The sequence below is a fragment of the Montipora capricornis genome, chromosome 2 (assembly GCF_036669925.1).
Source record: "Montipora capricornis isolate CH-2021 chromosome 2, ASM3666992v2, whole genome shotgun sequence".
Lineage (NCBI taxonomy): Eukaryota > Metazoa > Cnidaria > Anthozoa > Scleractinia > Acroporidae > Montipora > Montipora capricornis.
The window spans coordinates 7,454,060-7,476,199 of NC_090884.1; the positions used below are offsets into that span (position 1 = coordinate 7,454,060).

General features: G+C 42.1%; 1 protein-coding gene and 1 long non-coding RNA gene across 2 annotated transcripts in view; one reads left to right on the top strand and one right to left on the bottom strand.

The window, feature by feature from the left end:
- Positions 1–11,043, top strand: part of LOC138038669 (uncharacterized) — a 14,066-nt gene extending 3,023 nt beyond the window's left edge. Inside the window, exons 2-4 of the long non-coding RNA XR_011130275.1 lie at positions 963–1,004; positions 8,549–9,848; positions 10,303–11,043. This is a non-coding gene — a long non-coding RNA (uncharacterized lncRNA). The remainder of the gene's footprint in view (positions 1–962; positions 1,005–8,548; positions 9,849–10,302) is intronic.
- LOC138038668 (uncharacterized) overlaps positions 1–22,140 on the bottom strand; it is a 29,844-nt gene that overhangs the window by 1,322 nt on the left and 6,382 nt on the right. Inside the window, 9 exon segments of the mRNA XM_068884663.1 lie at positions 1–776; positions 1,385–1,990; positions 3,334–8,735; positions 9,710–9,981; positions 10,843–10,998; positions 17,333–17,495; positions 18,733–18,949; positions 19,963–20,211; positions 20,326–20,574. The exon segment at positions 1–776 is cut by the window's left edge and continues 1,322 nt beyond it. Coding sequence (XP_068740764.1) covers positions 393–776; positions 1,385–1,990; positions 3,334–8,735; positions 9,710–9,981; positions 10,843–10,998; positions 17,333–17,495; positions 18,733–18,949; positions 19,963–20,211; positions 20,326–20,574 — 7,698 coding nt within the window. The 3' untranslated portion in view covers positions 1–392.

Below are 22,140 nucleotides of genomic sequence, written 5' to 3' on the forward strand. Positions count from 1 at the left end.
GAACTGCCTGATTTACACGAGAAAAGCGGCAACTCCATAACAACGTCACTGCAAGCCAATCACTGATCTGTTATAAATTCAGAACTTTAGTTCATCGTTACGTCACGCCATTGTTATTCAAGTGCCAACCAAAGGTTCATTGGCTGTTAAAACAATGGCAAATTCTAATACAAAAAAAAATGATGTTCATCTTTTTCAAACGAACATCTCACACTACACTATAAGTTATTTGTCGGAGTCTGTGACTAAATTCCAAAAAAAGCTGTTTGACTTTTTTGAGATAGGGCTGGAAAAAAAACCAAATCTGATCTCCTAATGACAAATCTAGCTATTGCTGTTCCTATGTAGCTTAGCTTTTGATTGTGTTTGCATGGCTGCATTTATTATCAAAATTACACATTAAAGCAGAAAAAGTCTCCTTCGGTCAGATATGCATCGTTGCCTGCTGAAATCAACCTTGTGGGAGGAGAAGTGCTTTGCGTTACCAGTCCTGCGGAATTGCGTGATTGAACTGTCACGTACACGATATCTCCCTCATACAGCCCAGCTGCGTTATTTTGTGATAGCGTAACATTGGTTGTAATGCCGACTTCTTGAAATGGGAGAACGTCCGTTGTGTTCGGTTGTTTTCCAACTGCAATGCGAAAGCCGTCGATCCCTGATTCTTCATCGTTAAAACCATACCAGTGAGCCCGCAGTGTTTTGTTAAAAAGATGGCAGCTGGAGTGTATGCCAAACACGTCATGCGTACGGTCTGGACTAACTATGACTGATCCCTGCAAGAGAGATTAACAACTTTAAATTGGTTGAAGACAATTTACTGAAAACAGTCATGTTTCCGGAATATAGTGCACTCTGGAATATTGAAGTTAGCGAGAGCAGCGTAATATTCGCTCAAGGTGCGGCTAACTTTTTAACTACTATTGAAAAAGTTCTTAAATGTACTTCTAACTTTATCCTAGGTCGTTACGCTGCCAAGGAATTATTTACAAAGTATCAAATAGGTGAGTTTTGGCATGCTCAGCAATATTATGAATGCAAATGTATCCAAAAGGCTGATTAGATCATCACCACTTTGAATTGGTGCTGTATTGCGCCGATCAAATCGAAACTTCAACATCCACCCCTGGGCAAACCCCGGCACTATTGCTGTAATTTTACAACTAAAGTGCTCATTGAACCAATTGTTTAGTTAAGGTGATTGTCATTTGTCGCGTCATTGAACTGTCTTTCCTCAATAACTTTGTCCTTTATGTGATAAAATTCGCGACGGGGGCAATTTGGAAAACTTTGAAAATACAAGTGAAATTAATCCTTAATTACCCTCGGGCCCATGCGATTACATATACTAAGCATAATTTAAAAAAACGCAGGGCTTTGTTACCTTTGTTGGAGGTGTGTCATCTACAAGAATTGGTGCAGTGGACACCTTCTCTGAGACAAGTCCAACATTGTTTTCGCATCTTAGAGTTACGTAGTACTTTTCCCCGGCGACTAACTGTAAACCTTCGGCTTCTATGGTTTTATTTAATCCAATGTTCGTGTAGTTTGTTATGAAATGAGTGCTATTTCGAATCGCGTAACTGCACCACTTTACACCTGATTCTTCGTCTGCGAAAGATGTCACGTTGGCAATTAACAAACAGTTGGTGACGCATTGCGTGACATCATTAACGGGGATTACATCACCAAGCAATGGTGCCGTTAAGTCCACTTTTATTTCCTCAGTACTTGATAGCGTAAACAAGCCAGCTCCATTGGTAACACGGACAGTCACGAAATATGCCCCGAGATGGTTTAATGGGCAATCGTCACAAGTCACGTCAGTGGAATTCCACGGAAGTTCGGTCATGGATTTAAGCTGACAGCCAACGGCTACTGTCCCAACGCAGAATTCAGTTTTAAAGACCCCACTTTCGGGATCACGTGATTTCCACGATGCCTTTAGGCTGTCTCCATGCACAAGCCATATTCTCGGGCCGCGTGAAAGCTAAAAAGAAGAAAACACAAGAAGAGTGATCACTAGACGAGTTGGTTTATGAAAAAGAATGTAGGAGGTGTTAGTCTCCCATAGAATTCTCAAGAAAAAAGTTTTGAGCGGGTACTCGGTGAAATTTCGATGATCCACAATCCTGGACAAAAATCTTGGGACACGAGCTAAAATGAACATGTCTTGAGACCATCTATCATACTGTCCCCCCTCCCCCTTTCAATGTTGATAGCAATCCGGGAGACAATTCAGAAAATAAGGTTTTTGAAACTCATTTCGCATCTACTATACTCACTACAGTCACGCAGAATTTGTTTTCCTGACAACCTTTGCGTGGCTACATTTTTACAGTGGTAAAAGACCACGTGGCAGAAGAAATACGAAGAGGTCAAGGGGAAACAACACGAGGCTCCAGAAAAGGGAACCGGGAGAACATTCAGAAAAGCTGCAGTTCGTTTTAAGATTGATTTTGGGGAAGTGGAATGGGAGGGGGGGGGGGGGGGGAAGGTGAGGGGAGCAAGCAAAGTAAAGTCCTTCGTATTATAAGCACATACGTCTTACGAGCATTTTTTGGTGCATGAAAACAAAGGTGTCCCAACAACGTTTGGCCAGGATTGTAGCTATGAATTACTTTTACAGTTTGATCTTAATGGTATCTTGGTTCGGAGAAAAAATGTAAGGTTAGCCGACAGCACAGCAATACCGTGGATATTAAGGTAACTGCGACAATCTATTTATCAAAAAGAAAAATATACGTTTCTTTATCATTGAATGCATGCTGTGAGAAACTGAAACTTTTTTATTTTTATTTTTTTGCCTTTTTTTTTTCTTCTTGGTTTCAAGGCTTAAAGTGCAGTTGAAGTCCATCCTTTCACTCGTTTCACTCCGGCAAATTTTCTTAACTGAAATCTGTCATTTTTCCACTGTGTAATTTCCTCTATGATCATTCCGGGTGGGTAAGCAACTAAGCAGTGATTGATTGATTGATTGATTGATTGATTAACGGACTGACTGACTGATTGATCGATCAATTGATAGATGCTTTCCAGTGAACCAAGACGTAAAATAGGGTGCATTTCTGTTTGTGTAAACCAGGCCTATGTTTTCGCGCTCGTTTCCTGACAGCGAACATCTTGCTTTAGGAGATTTAAGGCTGCTTTTCGCTAAAACCACAACCGTAAGCACCCACAACATACGCGGGAAGCATTAACTCGTCGTCAATTTGTGACTTATCCTACTAATGATTATGACGCATCTGAGTTTGCGTTTGCTTCTTCTTGAGTCGCTCTTGAATGCCAGCCCTGAGCAATTAAAAGAAACTAGAGACTAGAACTATTTCTTACCTCGGTCAACTCAGGACGAGAAACGTCAACAAGGAACCCGTCAGACCATCCATGTGACGTCATTCCGGCGCCATTCGTAGCCTCTATTGTAACGTAATATCGTTTTCCGTGAGTTAGGGTAAGATTGTCCTTCCTTACTGTGGTTGCTATGCCGACATCTGCGAAATTCATCAAGTCCGGTAAGTCCGGAGACGTTCCTATGCCCCAGCGATATTTGACCACACCACTTTCTCCATCACCGAACGGTTCCCACGCTGCCTCCACCACACTTGTTGATGACTGGTATTGAATATCAGACTGAAGGGAAGAACCATCGTGGATGAGACCGGAACTGGGTGGTGTTACGTCGACAATAATGCCATCAGATGAGGATGTGCTACTGAAGCCATCGCCATTTGTACATGTAATCTTGCTGATATACTTAGCGCCAGGTACAAGACTGAGATTCTGGCGAGACAGGTTACCACTAATTCCCACCGATTGTGTTAACACAACAGTGTCATTTCCAAAAGCTGAACTGTTATCCGATGCAGTCTGTTCAATGAGTGACCACGAGCAACTGGAGATTCCAGACTCCTCATCTTTGAAATTCTTCCACGAAATTTCTAAGGAGTCCATGGAATCTGTAAAGTCAATGTCAAGCTCAACTCCATCGATTACCATTCCAAGGAAAGGAGGAGTAATATCAAACATCAACTTCTTCGAAGACATCACGGAGGTCAGACCAGCTCCATTTTGAGCAAATACTGTAACATAATACGCTTCACCCAAATGAGGAACAAAGGGCCCTATGGTCCCAGAGGTTAAGGCTCCTGCTGCTGTGGAACGACTCACGCAAGTTCGGGGCGTGGTTGCTAAGCAGTATTCGCTGCTCCTTATGTTACTTTCATAGTCCTTCACACCGTCCCAAGAAAAACGAATTTCGATGCTTCGTGTTGTTTGGTCTGTAACCACGTGACTTGTTACGATCTCTGTTGTAATCGGCGAACTGGGGTCAACTATAAATCCATTGGAGCTTGCCATACTGTTTAAACCACTAGCCGTGAATGCTTTTAAACTGGAGTAATACTTCTGACCGGCAACCAGAATGTCTAGACCAGGTGCATTGGGTGCAAGGTCTTTTTCAATACTTCTTCTCAACCCCACACTTGTAAAACCCAATATGTCGTCTTTGCCACGTTCTGTACCTATTGCCCACTGGTAATCAATCACTGGTTCGCTGACATCGTCCAAGAAAGGGTCCCAATTGGCACTGGCCACTCTAGTGTTAGTTGTGTAGCTGAAATCAGCACCCTCTATTGCGCCATCTCGAACGGTCGCGGGAACAGGCCAGATGGATTTCACTCGAAAGCCATTGGATCGAGCCGTACTTCTCAGTGATGCTTTGTTGCAACACGTCAACACATTATGATAAGTCAAGTTCCCAAAAAACCCCTTGTCTTTGTAAGTTTGCGCGAGAGAAAACACTCTTCTTTGTCCGTATGGCGAATTATTGATGGCATCAATTTGAAGCAGCCTACTTCCATCGCTGCCTTCTATTTTCCATGTACATGATTGAACTCCACTTTCATCATCCTCTGTCCCAAACCAGGACATGGAAATATTCCAGTTCTCAAGCACAATGTTGTAATCCATTCCGGTCACATGGTTCCCATCAATGACTTCACCAATGCGTGGAGGACTAATGTCCATTAGAATTCCATTCGAGCTATGCGTGACAGTAAGGCCTGCTCCATTTGTGGCTTGCACTGTCACAAATACTCGCTCTCCTGGGTTAATGATACATTCTGGACAGCTAAACGATTTATTAGCTCCAATTCTCGTGGTTGTTTTTATCTGGCAACCTCGAGGTTTGGTTCCGAGACAGTATTTGCTTTCCAGGATTCCGCTTTCTGGGTCCGTGATGTCCTCCCAGTGTGCTGCAAGATCCATGGTCGGCGAAAAATAGTCGATGTCTTGGCCAGTGGCCCCATCACGAACGGAATCATTGGGAGCTTGTGGTGGCGTGGTGTCTATTACGAGTCCAAGCGATGATAAATTTGACCTTAAACCAACAAGGTTGGTAGCGACGACTGTGATGTAGTAAGTATTACCGTGCGAAAGACTGAGGCCGTTCTTGATTACCTGTGTTGCAAGATGTACGTCTTTAAAGCTTACAACATCGTGCTGATAGGGTCGAGTCCCGATAGCGAATTGGTAGTTTAGCAACCCGCTCTCCAGTTCGATAAATGGAGGCCAGGTGGCTACAATGGAAGCCGTGTCTGACTGATATTGTGACGTGTTATTGAGTGAGACACCCACTATGATAGGGCCACTGGGGACAGGTGGCGTGTTATCTATCTCGAAAACAGAAGGCGACGAGGACGCCAGTCCAGCGTTGTTAAAGCAATCGACACTAACATTATAGCTTTGACGATGAAGAAGGCGAGCACTTTGTGGCAACGAGATATTGCCCGAGGACGTGTTTTTAGACATGGTGAAGAAAACGCTGCCAGATTGATCTACGACCGAGATTTTGCATGAGCTGATATGGCTCTCGCGGTCTCTAAATTCACTCCAAGAAATAACACGGTCATCATCAGTTATAAAATATTTTTCTCCAATTTTTCTTTGTGTTGATTGTCCCGCGTAGACTATTCCTGGATGCGGTGGAGTGCTGTCAAAAACGAGTGCATCAGAGCATGATTGTGACACAAGTCCAGCTCTGTTTCGAGATATCACAGTGACGAAATACTTTACTCCTGATATAAACACTAGTTCTGACATTGTTGTGTTGGCGTAGTTCCGCCGGCCGATGTTAACGAGTGGTTGGATTTGGGTACCACATTTGCTTGTGCCAATGGCCCACTTGTAGTACCAGACTTCACTTTCTGGTTCAGAGAATTTGTTCCAATAAACAGAGATATCGGAAGCCGAAGCGGAGTAAAAAACCAACTCTTTGTCATTGTATCGCCATCCATCTTGTGAACCAAAGCCTGGGTAGATTGTGCTTGGAATAGGCGGTGTTCCATCCGCTATGACACCGTCCGAAACAAGTTCTTTGACAGATCCTGCCTGATTGGTCACCCTGAGGTGCACGTAATACTTAGTTCCACTTGACAAATTGAGAACAGTGTTACTTTTCACATGTGTCGATAGACCAACATCAGCAAAATCTTGAATACTGGTCTTGTCATTTCCACTGGTACCTATGCTCCATTCGAACTTCTCAATACCACTCTCCAGATCCCAAACTCCTTCCCAGTTAGCGGCCATAGATGAAAGAGAGGATTGGTATCTCAGGTCTGGTTCAATGATCCCGTCATGCACTATACCATGGCTCGGGGGACTGAAGTCAATGAGCACTCCATCGGAGCTCAAGCACTTCCGTAGAAGGGCATTGTTTACGGCACAAACTGTCACGTAATATACGTCATCGGACAGCGAAAGACCTTTTACAGTAACAGATGTGTTTAGCCCCACGCTACTAAAAGGAACAACGTCCATAACTTCCCCTCGATTTCTGCTTATTCCATATTCGAAGTGGTGAATTCCAGACTCTGGATCTTTGAAACCCTCCCATTGTGCCGACATTGCTGTGATGTTATCTTGATAATCAATATCCGAACCCGTGATACCGTCTCGCACTTCAGCTGTTTGCGTGCTTGGAGGAGTCACGTCAGCAACGAAACCATCCGATGATATTTCGGAACTAAACAAGCCGGCTTTGTTTTCAGCTTTGATTTTAATGCAATAGCGCTGACCGTTCACCAAAGTAATGTTTTCCAGGGTAAATGAGGTAGAAGTTGGAGAAAGCAATTTCACAAACCCATTTCCAGTGACATGGTAGTTTCCGGGTAGGCAGCTTCCAACAGCAAAGTAGTATTGTTTGACAGCTGAGTTTGGCTCGGGAAATATTGACCACGAACCGTAGACTTGTCTCAGATCAGCCTGGTAGTCGATGTCTACCTGCGTTGTTGGTCCGTCGAAGACTTTTCCAGAGGATGGAGGGGTTGCGTCAGGTATTACAAAGACTGAATACGCGTCTTTATACAATTTGGCACCGTTGATGGCTCTTATTATGACGTAATAACCTTTGCCTTGTGATAATGCAAGGTTTTGGAATGTCGCCGATGTGGGAAGATTGGGTCCTGGAACAACTGTAAAGCTGGAGGTTGACGGTGGCTTTTCTGATGGTATAATGGCCCACTCGTATCGCTGAAGTCCGCTGTGAGCATCTGAGAATCCAGCCCACTGCACGGTAACTGTGGATACACTTGGTATATACACGCAGGGTGTTCCATTTATGTTGTCTTCAACTCCTGTCACTACAACTTTTCCCGTAAATACGGGGTGAGTCGTATCCACGGTAACACCATCCGATGTGACGTCAGTGCTAAGACCAACCATATCAATGGCTCTCACAGTCACAAAATACTTAGTGCTGTTCATCAACGCCAACCCATCATGTGTTACGTTTGTTGCATTCCCAGCGGACGTCCAGGAAACGATAATACTTCCGCTGATGTCAGTAACTTTGTACCTGTACTCCATGATCCCACTTCCTGTGCTGCCATCCGTGAAACCATTCCAGTTTGCCGCTATGAAGGTGTCCTCTGACTGATAATCTACATCACTGGAGTGTCCATCGTTTATGCTACCTGCCTGTGGTGAATCTTGGTCTATTAACAAGCAGTTCGATGTAATTTTAGTATTAAGTTCAGCCTCGTTATAGCCTCTGACGACCGCGCAATAGCTTTGTCCAGACACAAGATTAAGGTTTGTTGCTGTAGGGAATCGGTTGAGAGCTGTGGTTTTGTATGTTGTAATAAGTCCGGCCCCTTGACGCTGTACCGCCCAATCATAGCGTGCAATGTGAGAATGAGGATCGGTGAATCGGTCCCAATTTGCACTAAACGTTGCCGTCCACTTTGCGTATTTCATGTCCACTCCAGTTTGATTTCCATCGTATGCTTTCCCTGCCACAGGGGCCGAGGTATCAAATATGAACCCGTCGCTGGTGAGGTCCGAATGCAGTCCCACTTTTGTAAACGCTCTTACAACGAATTGCACCTTTGAACCGTCTGATATGCTGTTGAAAGTCGCCGCGGCGCTAGTGCTGAGATTCACGTTCGTGAAAGACATAAGCTCGATACTGTGATTGCTTTGGAAGGAAGTTACAAGTACCTTCCACATATAATTTCTGACACCGTGTCTTGTTTGTATTCCTCCCCAGTTTACCTGCAACAACTTGGAGGCTTGGTAACTTTGATCAGCTCCAGGCCCATCGTGGATCCATCCGCCTTGTGGCTTTGATTTGTCGATGATGATCACACCACTACAAACTAGCTGAGCAATGTTGTTTCGCATGTCGACCGCTTGGATAGACACTTTGTAATTGTTGTTATCTTGAAGAGCTATCCCTGTCAAGTCAACAGTAAGTACGGATTTTGAAATTACGTCCAACTCCGGCTACTGGTCAATAGCAGAAGATCATGAAGGGGAGGTGAGCTTCTATCTCCATACTTGCGGTAGGAGTCAACTGTTTATCGAGTATATTTATTTATAGAACGCCTACCTTCCTTGGCGTAGGCGATCCACTGTTGTAAAAGCTAATCAAAACAGAGCTGTCACAGCGTCAAGGAAATTAATATGATACTTTTCTCAGGAAAAACCTGTTCCTAAAAATAAATTTACTCGGGGAAGTGTTAACTTATTTTTTAGTGGAGATAGAGGGTCCCATTGATGAGCTCGTGTCAACAGAGCTTGGAAAGGGAGAAGCAAAAGTTTTCAAATGTCCTTCTTGAGTTTTCGTTCATAAATAAGAGCGCCTTATTCGAGTTTCGTTAAGACGTTAGGTTCATGGTGCAGATTTTAAAATCCTAAAGGGCTCTGGTGATTGGTACAGGAGACAATGGGCCCAAGAAATACAACAGAAACAAGTGAATGTAATTCTAAACATAAAAGAGCTACATCCTCTACTTGTACTGGTCCAATGAAATTAGACGTCGTAAGGAGCTTTGTGGTATCGCGATCTTTAAACTTTTATTTTTATCAAAGCTGGGCTTCCTTCGCCTTGAAAAACGGCAAACACATGAAACTTCAGCATTAATTTGATTATCGTTGACTTGGCATATATTCTCTAAACTTGGCTCACTTTTATGCGATTCCACAACAAAATGATTGGTTATTTTTTTAAACTACGCTGGTGAAAGCTGGGCTTCTTTCCGCCAGTTTAAATTCACATTCACCGGTAATTAAAATTTCTGTCTTAAAGAGTAATCATCAACTAATGATACCAAGAAGTCTAGTGCGTTTAAATTGGGTTCACCCAAGTTGAAATCTCCAAGGGGTTCAGAGAAAACCCTACTCTGTAAAAAATTCAAAGTACATGTACCTGTCAGAGTTTGCTGTGTATTTGAGTTAGGAAAGGCTCCTTTTACGACCGATGCGGTGCTGCAAGCAGAGGACGATGACAACAGGAACCATTGAAAAGTCAGCTGACCACAAGACGCGGAAAAGCCCACGAGACGAAGGTAAAGTTTATTCGTGAGGTACTGATAGCTAATGACTGATAGAAAAGACTGATCCGTGAATTGAACGCTGCCAGTTGTGATGTTGATACTATCTTGTTCTGCACCAGGGCATGTTCCAAGCTTTCCGTCACACCTAGAAAAGATGTCATAGTGCTTAGCGGGCTAGGTCTCGTTCATAAGACCAACAAGCTTTTTTCGTGGGGATGAAGCCAATCTCATTCGCCACGATCGAACTTCACAGTCACTGTGTTTTACATGCTGCTTATTAACTGTTCTTATGTCACATGCATGTAGTGCCCCGGCGGCTAGCTATGCAGCTAATTCCCAGCTACTGTATTAACTGAGGTTCAAATGTTCTGTTTCCTTATAAGTTACGAGCTGAAAAAAGTAGTATGACAAAGCATAACTGGTATAACATCACTATCTTCAAAAAGTGACTTTTCTTTCCTTATAGGTAGATGATTCTGTTCTTAACATAAATCTCAAAAGTTGAAATCAAAGGGCCAAATGCGTCATACGATTTTTCGGAGTGGATCAATTAAAGAGGAATTTCCCGCAATGCAATGTTTAACATACTGTGCAAGATGGTAAAATCTGTTGATTGTAATTGTAAAACATTGTAATGCTTGAGATTTTAGCACAAAAATAAATTGTAGCGGCACGTACTTGAATTTTAGCCTCCTTTTCAGCCGGCTACTGAGTAATTAGGATGATCAGAAAAGGACAAGAACTTGAGCTGGGTGTTTGTGTTTTTTTTTTTTTTTACATTGACTTTGTTTCGTTTTTAACTATAAGCAATTTTGCCGCATCTACTTCAATCGGTTGTACAAGACCTCTATTTTTTGTTGTTGTATAAAGAGTAATTCTTCCACTGGTAGTGAATGGGAGACCGAAAGCAACCCTTTACGAGCCTAAATGAGAGGCGAACCCTAGATGAGATCAACGCGAATGGCTTTGCAAAAGATCCTGTACGTGATACGTTCCCTCCTCCTACCTTTCTGGTCGATCACAGATGTCAATTGCCGGGCGACAAATGGTTCCACTTGCCCTCATGATTTTCCTACAAGTTCCATCACCAACACATTCTGAAGTCCTGATACAACTTGTGGATGGAAACGACGGCTGGCACGAGTAGGCCTGACCTTCACACCTGAAAAAACACGAAATAGTTCTTCAATTGGAATATTATGCACCATCGTCGTACCATAACAAAGTTTACAAAAACCAGGGACGGTAATACCCGTCGGTCTTCATTTGTCTTCTACATCTTGATCAGTTTGTACTACACGCATGCGTGTAACGAGCAAGGCTTTGTCAGCGTTATCTGTAAGTCTTAATCAATATCATGTGTATAGTGTTTGTAGCCGATTTTTGCGTGTCACAATTCCGAAAGAAACTTTGTTTCCTATGAAATGTGGCTTCCGATTGGTCATGTCTAGGATGGGGATCTTAATGACCACACCTAATTGAACAACAAGCAATCTTGTTAAAGAGCCCCTGGGACGAAACTTCTACAGAACCTGACGTTGGGTTAATTTCTGAGTATAATAATTATTGCCACAAAACATCGACAACAAACCTTCTACCGTAATAATTTCCGGCTCCAAAGCCAGCAAAAATGTTCCCGCCATTGCTGAAACTTGTTCCTAATGAGCCCGTAATTGAACAGCAGATTTGTTTATCATGACGTCAGACACTTAACATGAATTTTTCTACTTTCCGTTGAGTTTTCATACAAAATCTCTAGTCTTTCCAAGTCCGGAAATTATGGGTGCGGTTACACACACCATGGTAAATTATCCCGTGGTGCCTCACATTTGGGTTTTAGCAAGAGAAAATGAGGGGACAGAGAGGGAGGCTCCCGGTCCAGCCCTTGGAATATGTTATGTCCACAAAAGTTATTTTTAGAGGAGCGGAAGTCTTCCGAGACGTCCGCATGCAGGCCAACCTCAGTCCGATGTTTGAAAGAAAATAAATATTCATCAGCCTTCCACGTGCGCCGTCATTTTCTCTTTTCAATAAGAACCTGAGAGCGAGGTAAGACTGCATGCAGACGTCTCGGAAGACAGACGTCCGCTAGAACAAACACTTCCGCTCGTCTAAAAATAACTTTCGTGGACATAACATATCCCGGCCAACGCCCTGAGCCTCCCTCTCTGTCCCCTCATTTTCTCTTGGTTTTAGTATACCGTGTTAACCAGCGGTCACACGTTACGAAGATTACCGAGGTAAAAAGAAATCTCACGCAATTCATTGTTGGGAAATTTAATCACAACTTCATCAGCATCGTGATTGGCCCTTGTACCTCGGGCGTTAAAATTAAACACTCTTCCATCTTACCACGTTAAATGTAATGGACGCTTCGTCTGATCTTTTTGACATATCCATGGAAATTCACCACGGGAAATTTACCTTCGGAAATGTCGGTCACAAGCACTAAATGCAGGTTCCTGTGGTTAATTAGAGGGTCATTTACCGCGGTAAAAGAGCCCCGTGTAACCGCACCTTAATTATGTTTGATATCAGTGTATTCTAGTGAAATTGGCGAAGAATAATCTTGGGAAGCTTCAGAGGAGAGTTTCGAATTCGTTTCAGCCAGCGAGGAATTATTCCCATACGCTGATATGACGAAAGTGTCTCGCCGCCGATTGCCACTGAACAAGAAGCGGCCAAGAAGCTGCTGAATATTTTTAAAAAGTGGCCCAAGAGGAAGAGGAGATTCTTTGCAGTAGATTCTCTGGGAAAGTAGAAATGGAAGAATGGTTTGTAATGCTCTTGGTTCTACTTGTGTACCTTGCTGACACAAAACGTTTTGAATGGAAAATAACATGCAAATTTACATGACCATGTTTTACTTCCATAGATTCCTCCGAGCTGCGGCCTATACACGCAATTTATTCGTCTTGTGTGGGAATATGTTAGAGCATCCAAATGTTCTCCCCTTTTCGTAAAACCTTTCAAACTGCCGGCGAGGACTATCAAGGCTATGAGGAAGAGGACTTGAACATCATAAAAGACAGGGCCTGATCGATTATGGGAAAATCAATTGATCAACCGACGGCATTCGATTACGATTAGTTAATTGGCATCGATTGGCATATGCCAATTGATGACCAATCGATAATCACACAAAAGTAGTGGCGCACTTGATAGATTGTCATCGATTGGCGTTCCTATTGGTAATCGATGAAAATCGATGTTATTTAATTGATCGATTCTCATCGATTACCGACGACAATCGATAATCACAAAAACTTGAGCGATCAATTGTCCACTGATTATCAATATCAATCGATTGCCATCGATTGTCATCGAGTATCAATTCCATCGATTGTTCAGGCCCTGTAAAAGACTATATGACATTTTTATCCTCTTGGAAAAATTAATCAATGAAATTAGTAATAGGCAGTTTTGGTTTCTTAGAACTAGGCCAAATTTCTGGTTGGTGTGAATCTTCAAACAACTACAGATATTCAAGTAGAGCATAGACTCTGTGTATTTGCTGATGGCAGCATTCACAATTGTGACCAAAAGATAGTCTTGTCTGGCATTTAAGAACCACTAATTTGTCAACTAGTAAACTGAAAGTGTTTTATTGGGGATGTTTTATACACTATTTTATGAAATAAGTATGCTTGTCATGTAAAGAGACTAAATGCACCAAAGACAAGAGACCACTTGCACAAATTTAAAGTATCATAAATTTATGGGAAACATTTTTCATTCATAAAGAATTGGGTGTCTTCTGGAGGGTATGTTAGGGCATATGCTACCATGATACAGTACAGCAATCTGTAAAATATACGAAAATTATTGACTCATATTCCCCCCAAGTCAAACTGTTCAATAATCACCTTACCCTAAGTTCATTTCCTGGTAAAACAAAGATGAAAAGATGTATCTTCTAGAATAATAATACCATGGCCATTAGATCATTACCTTGCTGTTGGTCACAGCTGAAGTCTAAAAGAGGTATATAATCTAAAATAAAATCAGCATTACAGTGTTTGGAGTACTTGTCAAAGGACTGAAAATATAAACGGCAATCTATCAAATTATCCTATTCAAAGGTATACAAAGACGTCACAGTCTCAATATTCAGTTTCAAGCTAACAAGATGATTCTCATCCAGCACAACTACAGCCGTGTTGTTATTGTCCGTCGTCGTTCTGGCCCGTACGAAGGGAAGAAACACGTTCGTTTACCTTCGAATGCGTTTCCTGATCTTGGGTCGGTCGGTCGGATTGAAAAAAAAAAACCTAAAAAAAAATCATAAGCATTCTCGAAATCGGAGGCCTGGTACCCCAGCATCATCGCTGTGGAGCAAGGAAAACAACAAGACGTGAACCCAAATCAATATGGCGGAAAAGTTGGTGGATGTTGTTGCAAAATTAGACAGCGTGGGAAAAAGGATCAACCACCGAAACTCCTATGCGACATAAAAAATGGCTTAAAAACGTCGTTACCTGTTTGTTTGTACCAAGCATTTGGGTCGGTCGGACGACGCTAAACGGAGAAAAAAAAGGGGATGGCCTTATGACCTGAACCAAACATCACAAAAAAGCGCGGATTATCCGAATGTGGGTCCTGAAGGAACAAATTTGTGTGTCAAAAACACTCACTTCTGAATTCCACCTTTCAAAAGAACACTCGGCTTCGGGAAAAAAAAATTAACATCACGGGCTCACACATACCCTTTTCCACGATCGCACAAAGGGTACCACCTTCCCTTGTCCTTTTCCTCCAAATAGTCGGAACAGCGCGAGGAAGAATTGTCTGCTTAGATCCTCCAAAATGAAAGACCCTCTCAAAGCAGTCTTCTGTAAAATGTACCGAACAAACGACAAAAATACCTCGCGGTGGAAAATTTGCTCGGTTCTTACGAACGAATCGAGCCACCGATCCCGCAAGGCTCCGCTGTGATGGCTGCGATACAATGAATCCCAGCCTTAATATTTCAGCTATTGCTGCAGAATTGCAATGAATAGCGACTTGCCGGCATTTTTTTAGTTCGACACAGCAGATTACGGTGTATGAAACCGACCAAATAGTTGCATAAAAGGAATGTCAACCTGTAATTTCTATTATGAAAATTAGCCATGTGAAGAGTTCGCGTTAAGTCTCTGACGTCACTAGCTGTGATTCGCAACCAGGCCTCCAGGAACAAGAATTTGGTTTTATCAACGGAGTTGATAATGTAAATTGGCCACCGTACAGAGATTCTAAAAGCTGACGTTTCGAGCGTTAGCCCTTCGTCAGAGCGAATCGAGGGATTATGGGTTACGTGTAGTTTTTATAGTAGAGTAGGAGCTACGCTATTGGTGGTAACATGGCAACGTGAAAAATAGGAATATATTAGTTAAATGAAAAGCGTTCGTTAATACCGTGAGGATTAAGGGTGCCGATTTGAAAGATAAATTTTTGGTCCAGATTCTTGCGGCTTTCCGTCGTACCTAGATGTAGGGAAAGGCCGCAGATAGCCATGTGTTTTTTGGAGTGGTTAGGCAGATTAAAATGGCGAGCGACTGGCTTGGATGCATCCTTGTCATTCTTCTCAACATCGCGAAGGTGTTCGCGGAATCGGTCACCTAGTCGTCTACCTGTCTCACCAATGTATAATTTATTGCATAACGTGCAGGTTATGGTACATGTGAGGTACATGTGAAACGATCGGTGATCTTAACAGATCGCTTAGGTCCCGATATCTTGCTAGTGTTAACAATGAAAAGACAAGTTTTGCATCGTGAGCGCGCGCATTTGAAAGTGCCGGATTGCTCGTTAGTTTTGAGCGCGCTTCTAACTAAAAAGTTGCCTACGTTTTTGTCGCGTTTGAATGAAATAAGTGGAGGTTGCGAAAAGATTCTACCAGTCTCGGGATCATTTTGGAGTAATTTAAAATTACTAAGAATGATGCTTTTGACTGCGTGATTATGAGGATGGAAAGTGAGGGTGAATGGAATTCTGTCATTCTTATCTTTTTGTGACGTTTGTAGTGATGACTGTCGATCAAATTGTTGGGCGCGATGATGGCCCGCTTTGACCACAGAGACAGGATAGCCACGTTTTTCGAAGAACTGGCACATCTCCTCTGATTTGCTGGAAAAATCGGAGTCATCACTACATAGACGTCGAAGTCTAAGAAATTGAGAATAAGGGATGGAGTTCTTGACATGTGATGGATGTGACGATGAATACAACAAATAACTGTGTGAATCAGTAGGTTTGTAGTGCACACTAGTACATAGCACGTTGCCTCTAATAGAAACGTTGATATCTAGAAAAGCCAATGAAGTTTCCGAAATTTCCCAGGTATATTTAAGAGCCGGATGAAAAGAGTTGACGGAGGTTATAAATTGATCGAGTTCTTCTCTGGTGGATGAAATAGCGCCGATGCAGTCGTCGATGTAACGGCCGTAGAGTTCAGGTTTGGGGCCGTTGTACTGACTAAAAAATTGGTGTTCAACATATCCTACAAAAAGATTGGCATAGCTAGGTCCCATTCTTGTGCCCATCGCTACACCATTAATTTGTTTGTAATAGTTGCCGGCGAATGAAAAACAATTAAGCGTTATAACTAGTTCGGCAAGGCGGAGGAGCGTTTCCGAGCTAGGTTCTTTGACAGTGCGTTGATCGAAAAAGTGTTTAATTGCTTGAAGACCTTCGCTATTAGGAATGACTGTGTATAGAGATGTAATGTCCATGGTGAAAATAAGTTTGTCTTGGCCGGAGAAATTGAAATCGCGGAAAACTTGTAGTGCGTGTGTACTGTCTTTAATGTATGATGGCAAAGATTTGACGATAGGCGTCATAATCCTGTCTAAGTAGCTAGAAATGAGTTCGGTGGGGAACTACAGGCAGAAACGATAGGGCGACCTGGGTTGTTGGGTTTGTGAATTTTAGGCAAGAAGTAAATGCACGAAGTTCTAGGGGTGTTGATGATGAGATTAGTGGCAGTGTCCGGTAATTCTTGATTAACTATAAGATTTTGAATGGTGTCTTTGACAAGTTTTTGATTGTTGGAAGTGAGATCTTTAGGGATTTTGGCATAAAACGAGGTATCCGAAAGTAACGGCGACCTAAACGGTAAAAAATAACGTACTTCCAGTCTTCGTAAAGGATTGTTTTTTTACAAGGTGGGTAAGAAAGACATTCTACATGAAAATGTAAAAATATGAAATAAACAAGTTTTAATCTCAGGCGCACTTTAAGTTATCATACAACATTATCAATTAGCCTTAGTAAAAGTCCTAAAGGAGACGGTCAGTTTCTATTTTAATGTTAAAACAAGGTTTCACGTTATCACGGAAAAGCGATTCACCAAAGCGCCATTACCTCGTTTCTTGATTAGAAAGTTTAATTTTACCCCTTCTCTCGCGTGAATCTCAAGGATATTCAATTCCCTGTCTTAAGGCAGGTTGCATTTAATTTTCCACCGATCTCTAACAGTTGCCACTGGGTCATTGATGGTGGCGCTTAGTTCATACCTTCCTGAATTGCATGTGTCCTGTTTAGTACATCTGTTTTGATCGTCACAAGGTACAGCAGAGCGATTTGACCAGGCACCGTTGGCACGAGCTGTTGCGTCATACAGGTCACACCACTCACACTGATTTGAAGGGTTTACCGTCTGATGTCTGTAATCTTGGCCTTGAATGAATCATATTTGTCAGTGATAGATTTAATGTTTATGTTTCATGTTTAATGTTTTTGTTTTTTATGGTACGATTGTTATTCATTGAACTCTTCTATAGTCAAGACCGTGCAACTAAAGTCAATCTCACTCGAGTACTTGGTAATTCGAACACCCCTTTCTTACCGCAATGAAAGGTCATCCTGTCAAAAGAAGATTTTTGAATATCTTTTGTGGTTGAGCAGTATCGGCTTAGATAGTGGAAGCTGTTAGTAAATCGTGTGTCAATTCGTATAATCTTTTGGATGAAGGACCAACCACCACTGATAATGATAAAGGTCGGCTTTTTAGTCTTAACTCGATAGAATCAAATTTCCGTGTTTGAAATTTTTACCATTGCAGCAACCCAGCCTCTTCAGAGACTTAACCTTAACTTTATGTCTCGGGTTTGGTTTCCGAACTACACGGCTGGTGTGTTATATTTCTTTCATAAGAGCTGTTAGGTGTTGTTATTCCCTCTCAATGAAATGTACTTTCCCGCACGGTCACCCGAATCGTTCCAATGCTTGCCGACTATTTACACCACTCTGTCCTGTCATTTTTACCTGATTTGCTCGAAGTTATCGTCTTTTCAGCCTTTGTTTGGCAGTAATGGTGCAGCTTTAGGCGACTACTGTATTCACTCGATTAAACGCAGCGGGGTTTGTTAAAATTTTGAACGTCTCCAATCCGCGTTCATTCGAGGGCGGCGTTTATTTCAAAATCATCTTTCTTAAATAACGGAAAACAATTACGATATATCGTTGGTAAAAATTATTTCAAACAGAAACATGTTTAAAGTTGCAGAGAAAGCTCGGCCTGTTTTTACCAGCAAAATCCTTCGCCTTAGCAACCCAACTGCACATTGTGAAAATTCTGAAGAAAGAGCCATTTTTAACTTAAAAACATCTCCATACAGGAAAAGAAATATCCAAGGTTAAGATTACCGGGTTATAAACAGTACTTTTTTTCCTTGCAATCCTTGAATAAACGCCGCGTTCTTCTGATTGGGTGCGGCATTTATTGGTTCGTTTCCTTCCATCTGCGGCGTTTAATCGACTAAATACAGTATTCATTGGTTGGAAAATAGTTTGATGGTTTTTTCACATAATGGAGTTTTTTGCTGGTTTTACACTTTTACACTTAATAATCGCCGCTAGAATTTCGCATGAAAGTTGTTGTACTACAGAATAGGATTGCTCTTGGCAGACATACCTCCTATCTTGCACGTGCATACATTTGTAAACCCAAATCCTGTCTTAAGACTGCAACCATTGCCATTACAATACTGACAACGCGAGTTACACGTGAAAGGTGTGGCCGAGCAATGCCCACTTTGACACGTGTCATCACGTGTGCACAGATCACCGTCATTACATGCCACGCCCTCACGATTTGACCACGTGCTCGTGCTTCTACTTGGGTCACACCACTGACAGGCAGAAAGAAAGAGAAAGGAAAGGTAAGTTTCGTCATTTCTAGGACTTTTATCTCGAAGTAGTGTGGTCTTTTCTTAGCCTCCGCGGTAAACATTATTGTGGGCACTTAACTCATTGCTATCATCTTGTACTCTATCAGAAGCCCACTGGGCCCCCCCAGTCTACTCCTCTCTCTTACTTGAAGATACGGGCAAAAACATCAAACTTACTAGTTTCCACGGAATACAACTGCATTGCAGCCTCATTTCGTCGCTGACAGCCTTTACTTCTCCGACTTAAGGAGGCTCAAAAAGGTTTCAACACTTAGAAGACTGACACTCTCTTTAGATTGAATGACGCTACAACACTGTATCACGTAACAGCAATGTTATGGTACCATATGAAGCACCGATTATTTCCAAACAAGATGTGATCATCATTGTGATGTAATAAGTTACCTTGGCAACGGAAAAGCCCGGCAAAAACACCCTTATGTTGGATTTAGTTGCTCATATCTCAAAACGAAGTCGGTGACCCACCTTTTTTATCGCTGAAAAGTAATTAGAAGGCCACGATAAAACTTTGGCAAAGTTAAAAAATAATCTGTCTAGCGGATTCAGAGTTCAGCAATAATTCGTGTTTCATTTGGTACCACACTATTTAGTGTCACGTGCAAGTGTTGACAGTGGTTTGAGCCACCTTAAACATTTTCAGCAGTTTCGTCTTTGCATAAAACCAAATAATCTATTTTCAGAACATCGTTATTTTAGCTCCTAACATTTCGCAGTGAGTCGCTATCGGTTGGTGAATTAATTAGTTCTGTGATGTTATCCTTCCGTAATGATTTTTACGTCTTTTAAGTCAACAAATGCAAAATTAACAATTCTGCGAATTCGGCAGACGGTTATAAGAAGACCTTAACTGGGAAAACATTGGTTCGTAAAACCCATTAACGTCGTGCGCGCGACACATTTGAGCAACTGTCAACGATGTTAGATACTGTTGATAAGCCTTATCGTTCCATTACCTGACAAGGATTTCCTGGCTTGAGGTGATTCTTGGCTTAACAAGTCCTGTGACCACCAGTCATGATCACACAATAACCCGCTTTTAGAGGACAACCGCTACCATCGTGTGCTTCACAAGAAAGGCAATTGTAGGGCGTACCAACACACGTCCCGCCCGAGCAACGATCATTTTTGGTATTTAAGTTGTTGTCACTGCATGGCAAATTATTGTTATTGGTCCACTGATTGTTGTTGTTAGTGTCACATTGCTAAAATGTGAAGTAAAAAAAAAAAGGTTTTAGAAGTTGGTCAGCGACTTTTTAATGCTAGGTGGTCGTCGTCATCATCATTATCATCATATTTTTTAATTTATCTTATGTTACCTGACACGGGTATCCCGGCCGTAAATCACCGTGACTAAAGCACTTTTTAACTCCGCCTTCCACAATAGCACAAAATTCCGCCTTTACGCGGCACGCGTCGTTGTAACATTCTTCGCACGAAAGACACGTGAATGGCGTTCCAGCACACGACCCACTCGAACACCTGTCGTTTCTGGTGCAAGCCGCACCGTCGTTGCAGGACAAAGCGTCATTGTTCGTCCAGGCCATCTTGTTGGTGCTCTGGCAATTCTGTTCATAAGGAAAAGTATCGGGCAATGACTTTTGATGCGAAAAAAAAGAACTTTAAAGCAAGAATAACTTCAGATTGCAGGGCAATCCTACAATTTGTATCTTTAGTATAGGTTGCTTGAATTGAACATATAGTGAAGTGTAAAAAACGTGCATGTTGCCTCAAAGATAAAACCCACAACATGGATCAGGTTTCTTACCTTCGACCTTGAAATGGGACTTTTGGTACGCAAACCACGAAAAGGTTACACCCATGGGGAAGTTTCTTACCTTGAATATACATATCTTTTCTGCTCTAACGATAAATGTAATCAACACGGGAGCCTTGTTCCCTGAGAGCATAAGGAGCAGACAGAAAGAGCATAGGACGCTCAGTGGGAGTAATACTTTAACAGAATTTCACGAATTCTTAATTCAAACTACTCAATCTGACGTGTTTGCTGACAAAATGTTTATCCGAACGTTAGCGAGCTGTTGAAAAGACAGCCATGTTAGAAGAAAGCTCACTTATATGACTAACAGTGTTTCTGCTCACACCTTCAAGCAGTTTTCTGGTCACCGATTTTACGAAAGGTACTTTATACTTAGGTTGTTTGAATAGAGCTAATCATCTCAGAAGTGGCGAGATTTCTCAGTCGTTTACCCAACTTGTGAGAACACTGGATATCGTTGTTGATGAGAAGCGAATGAATAGAAACTAGAGATTTATTCTGTCCGCTTTTCTCAATAATTTATTTCTTTCAAGACGGAAAAGGAGTCGTTCTTTTGATTGTGATGATTATGGTGATCTTACGGCCTAAATTAGAGTTCTGCGAAAGCTACGCCACTCGCGCATTTGAACATTTGTTCAACTTTTTTTCTTCAGAAAGTTCTTTTGTCGAAGCGGTAAAAGAATTAGATAGACTTCGGTAATTGCTTGACATTCTCTGTCTTTGGTATTCTTTTGACGCATGATTTTGGAGTTAATACACTTAAAACTTAAAATTGTGTATATCTATAAAAACCGCTTTAACAACTGCAATAAATTTCGCTGAAAACTCAGCCTCGTCAGGCATGTTCCGCCATCTTGGATTCAAGATACTCTCGTATCCAGTGTATGATGCACCAAGTGTCTTGGCCAGTCCACAGACTTCATGTAAGGCCTCACATAGGGTGTCTCACGTTCCTCCTTCGTCAAGTATTAGTCTAGGAAGTTTTATATAATTCCATTCCTTCTTCGTGTTGATGAGAGATCCTTTCGCCACTCGGTTGATTCTCATGCTCTCTGCTATTGTCTTAACATGGCATCTTTACCATACACTCCAGTCACGGACATTTTGAACTCTTGTAGTTCCTTCCCATGCTTTTCTACCGGCAATGTCTCCATAATGCTGATTTTTCGTCTCGATTCTCTAAGCCCCCCGCGTGCTCCGTGCCTCTTGTATAGGCATTTCTGGCTGTCTCACCAATGTACTTATTTTCGCATCCCTGGCACTCAATGTCGTACGTCACACCGTGTGCATTACATGGACCTTTCCCAGCTTGTTTACAAACCAAGCAGTCTTCTCTCCCACACCTTTGCTGTTT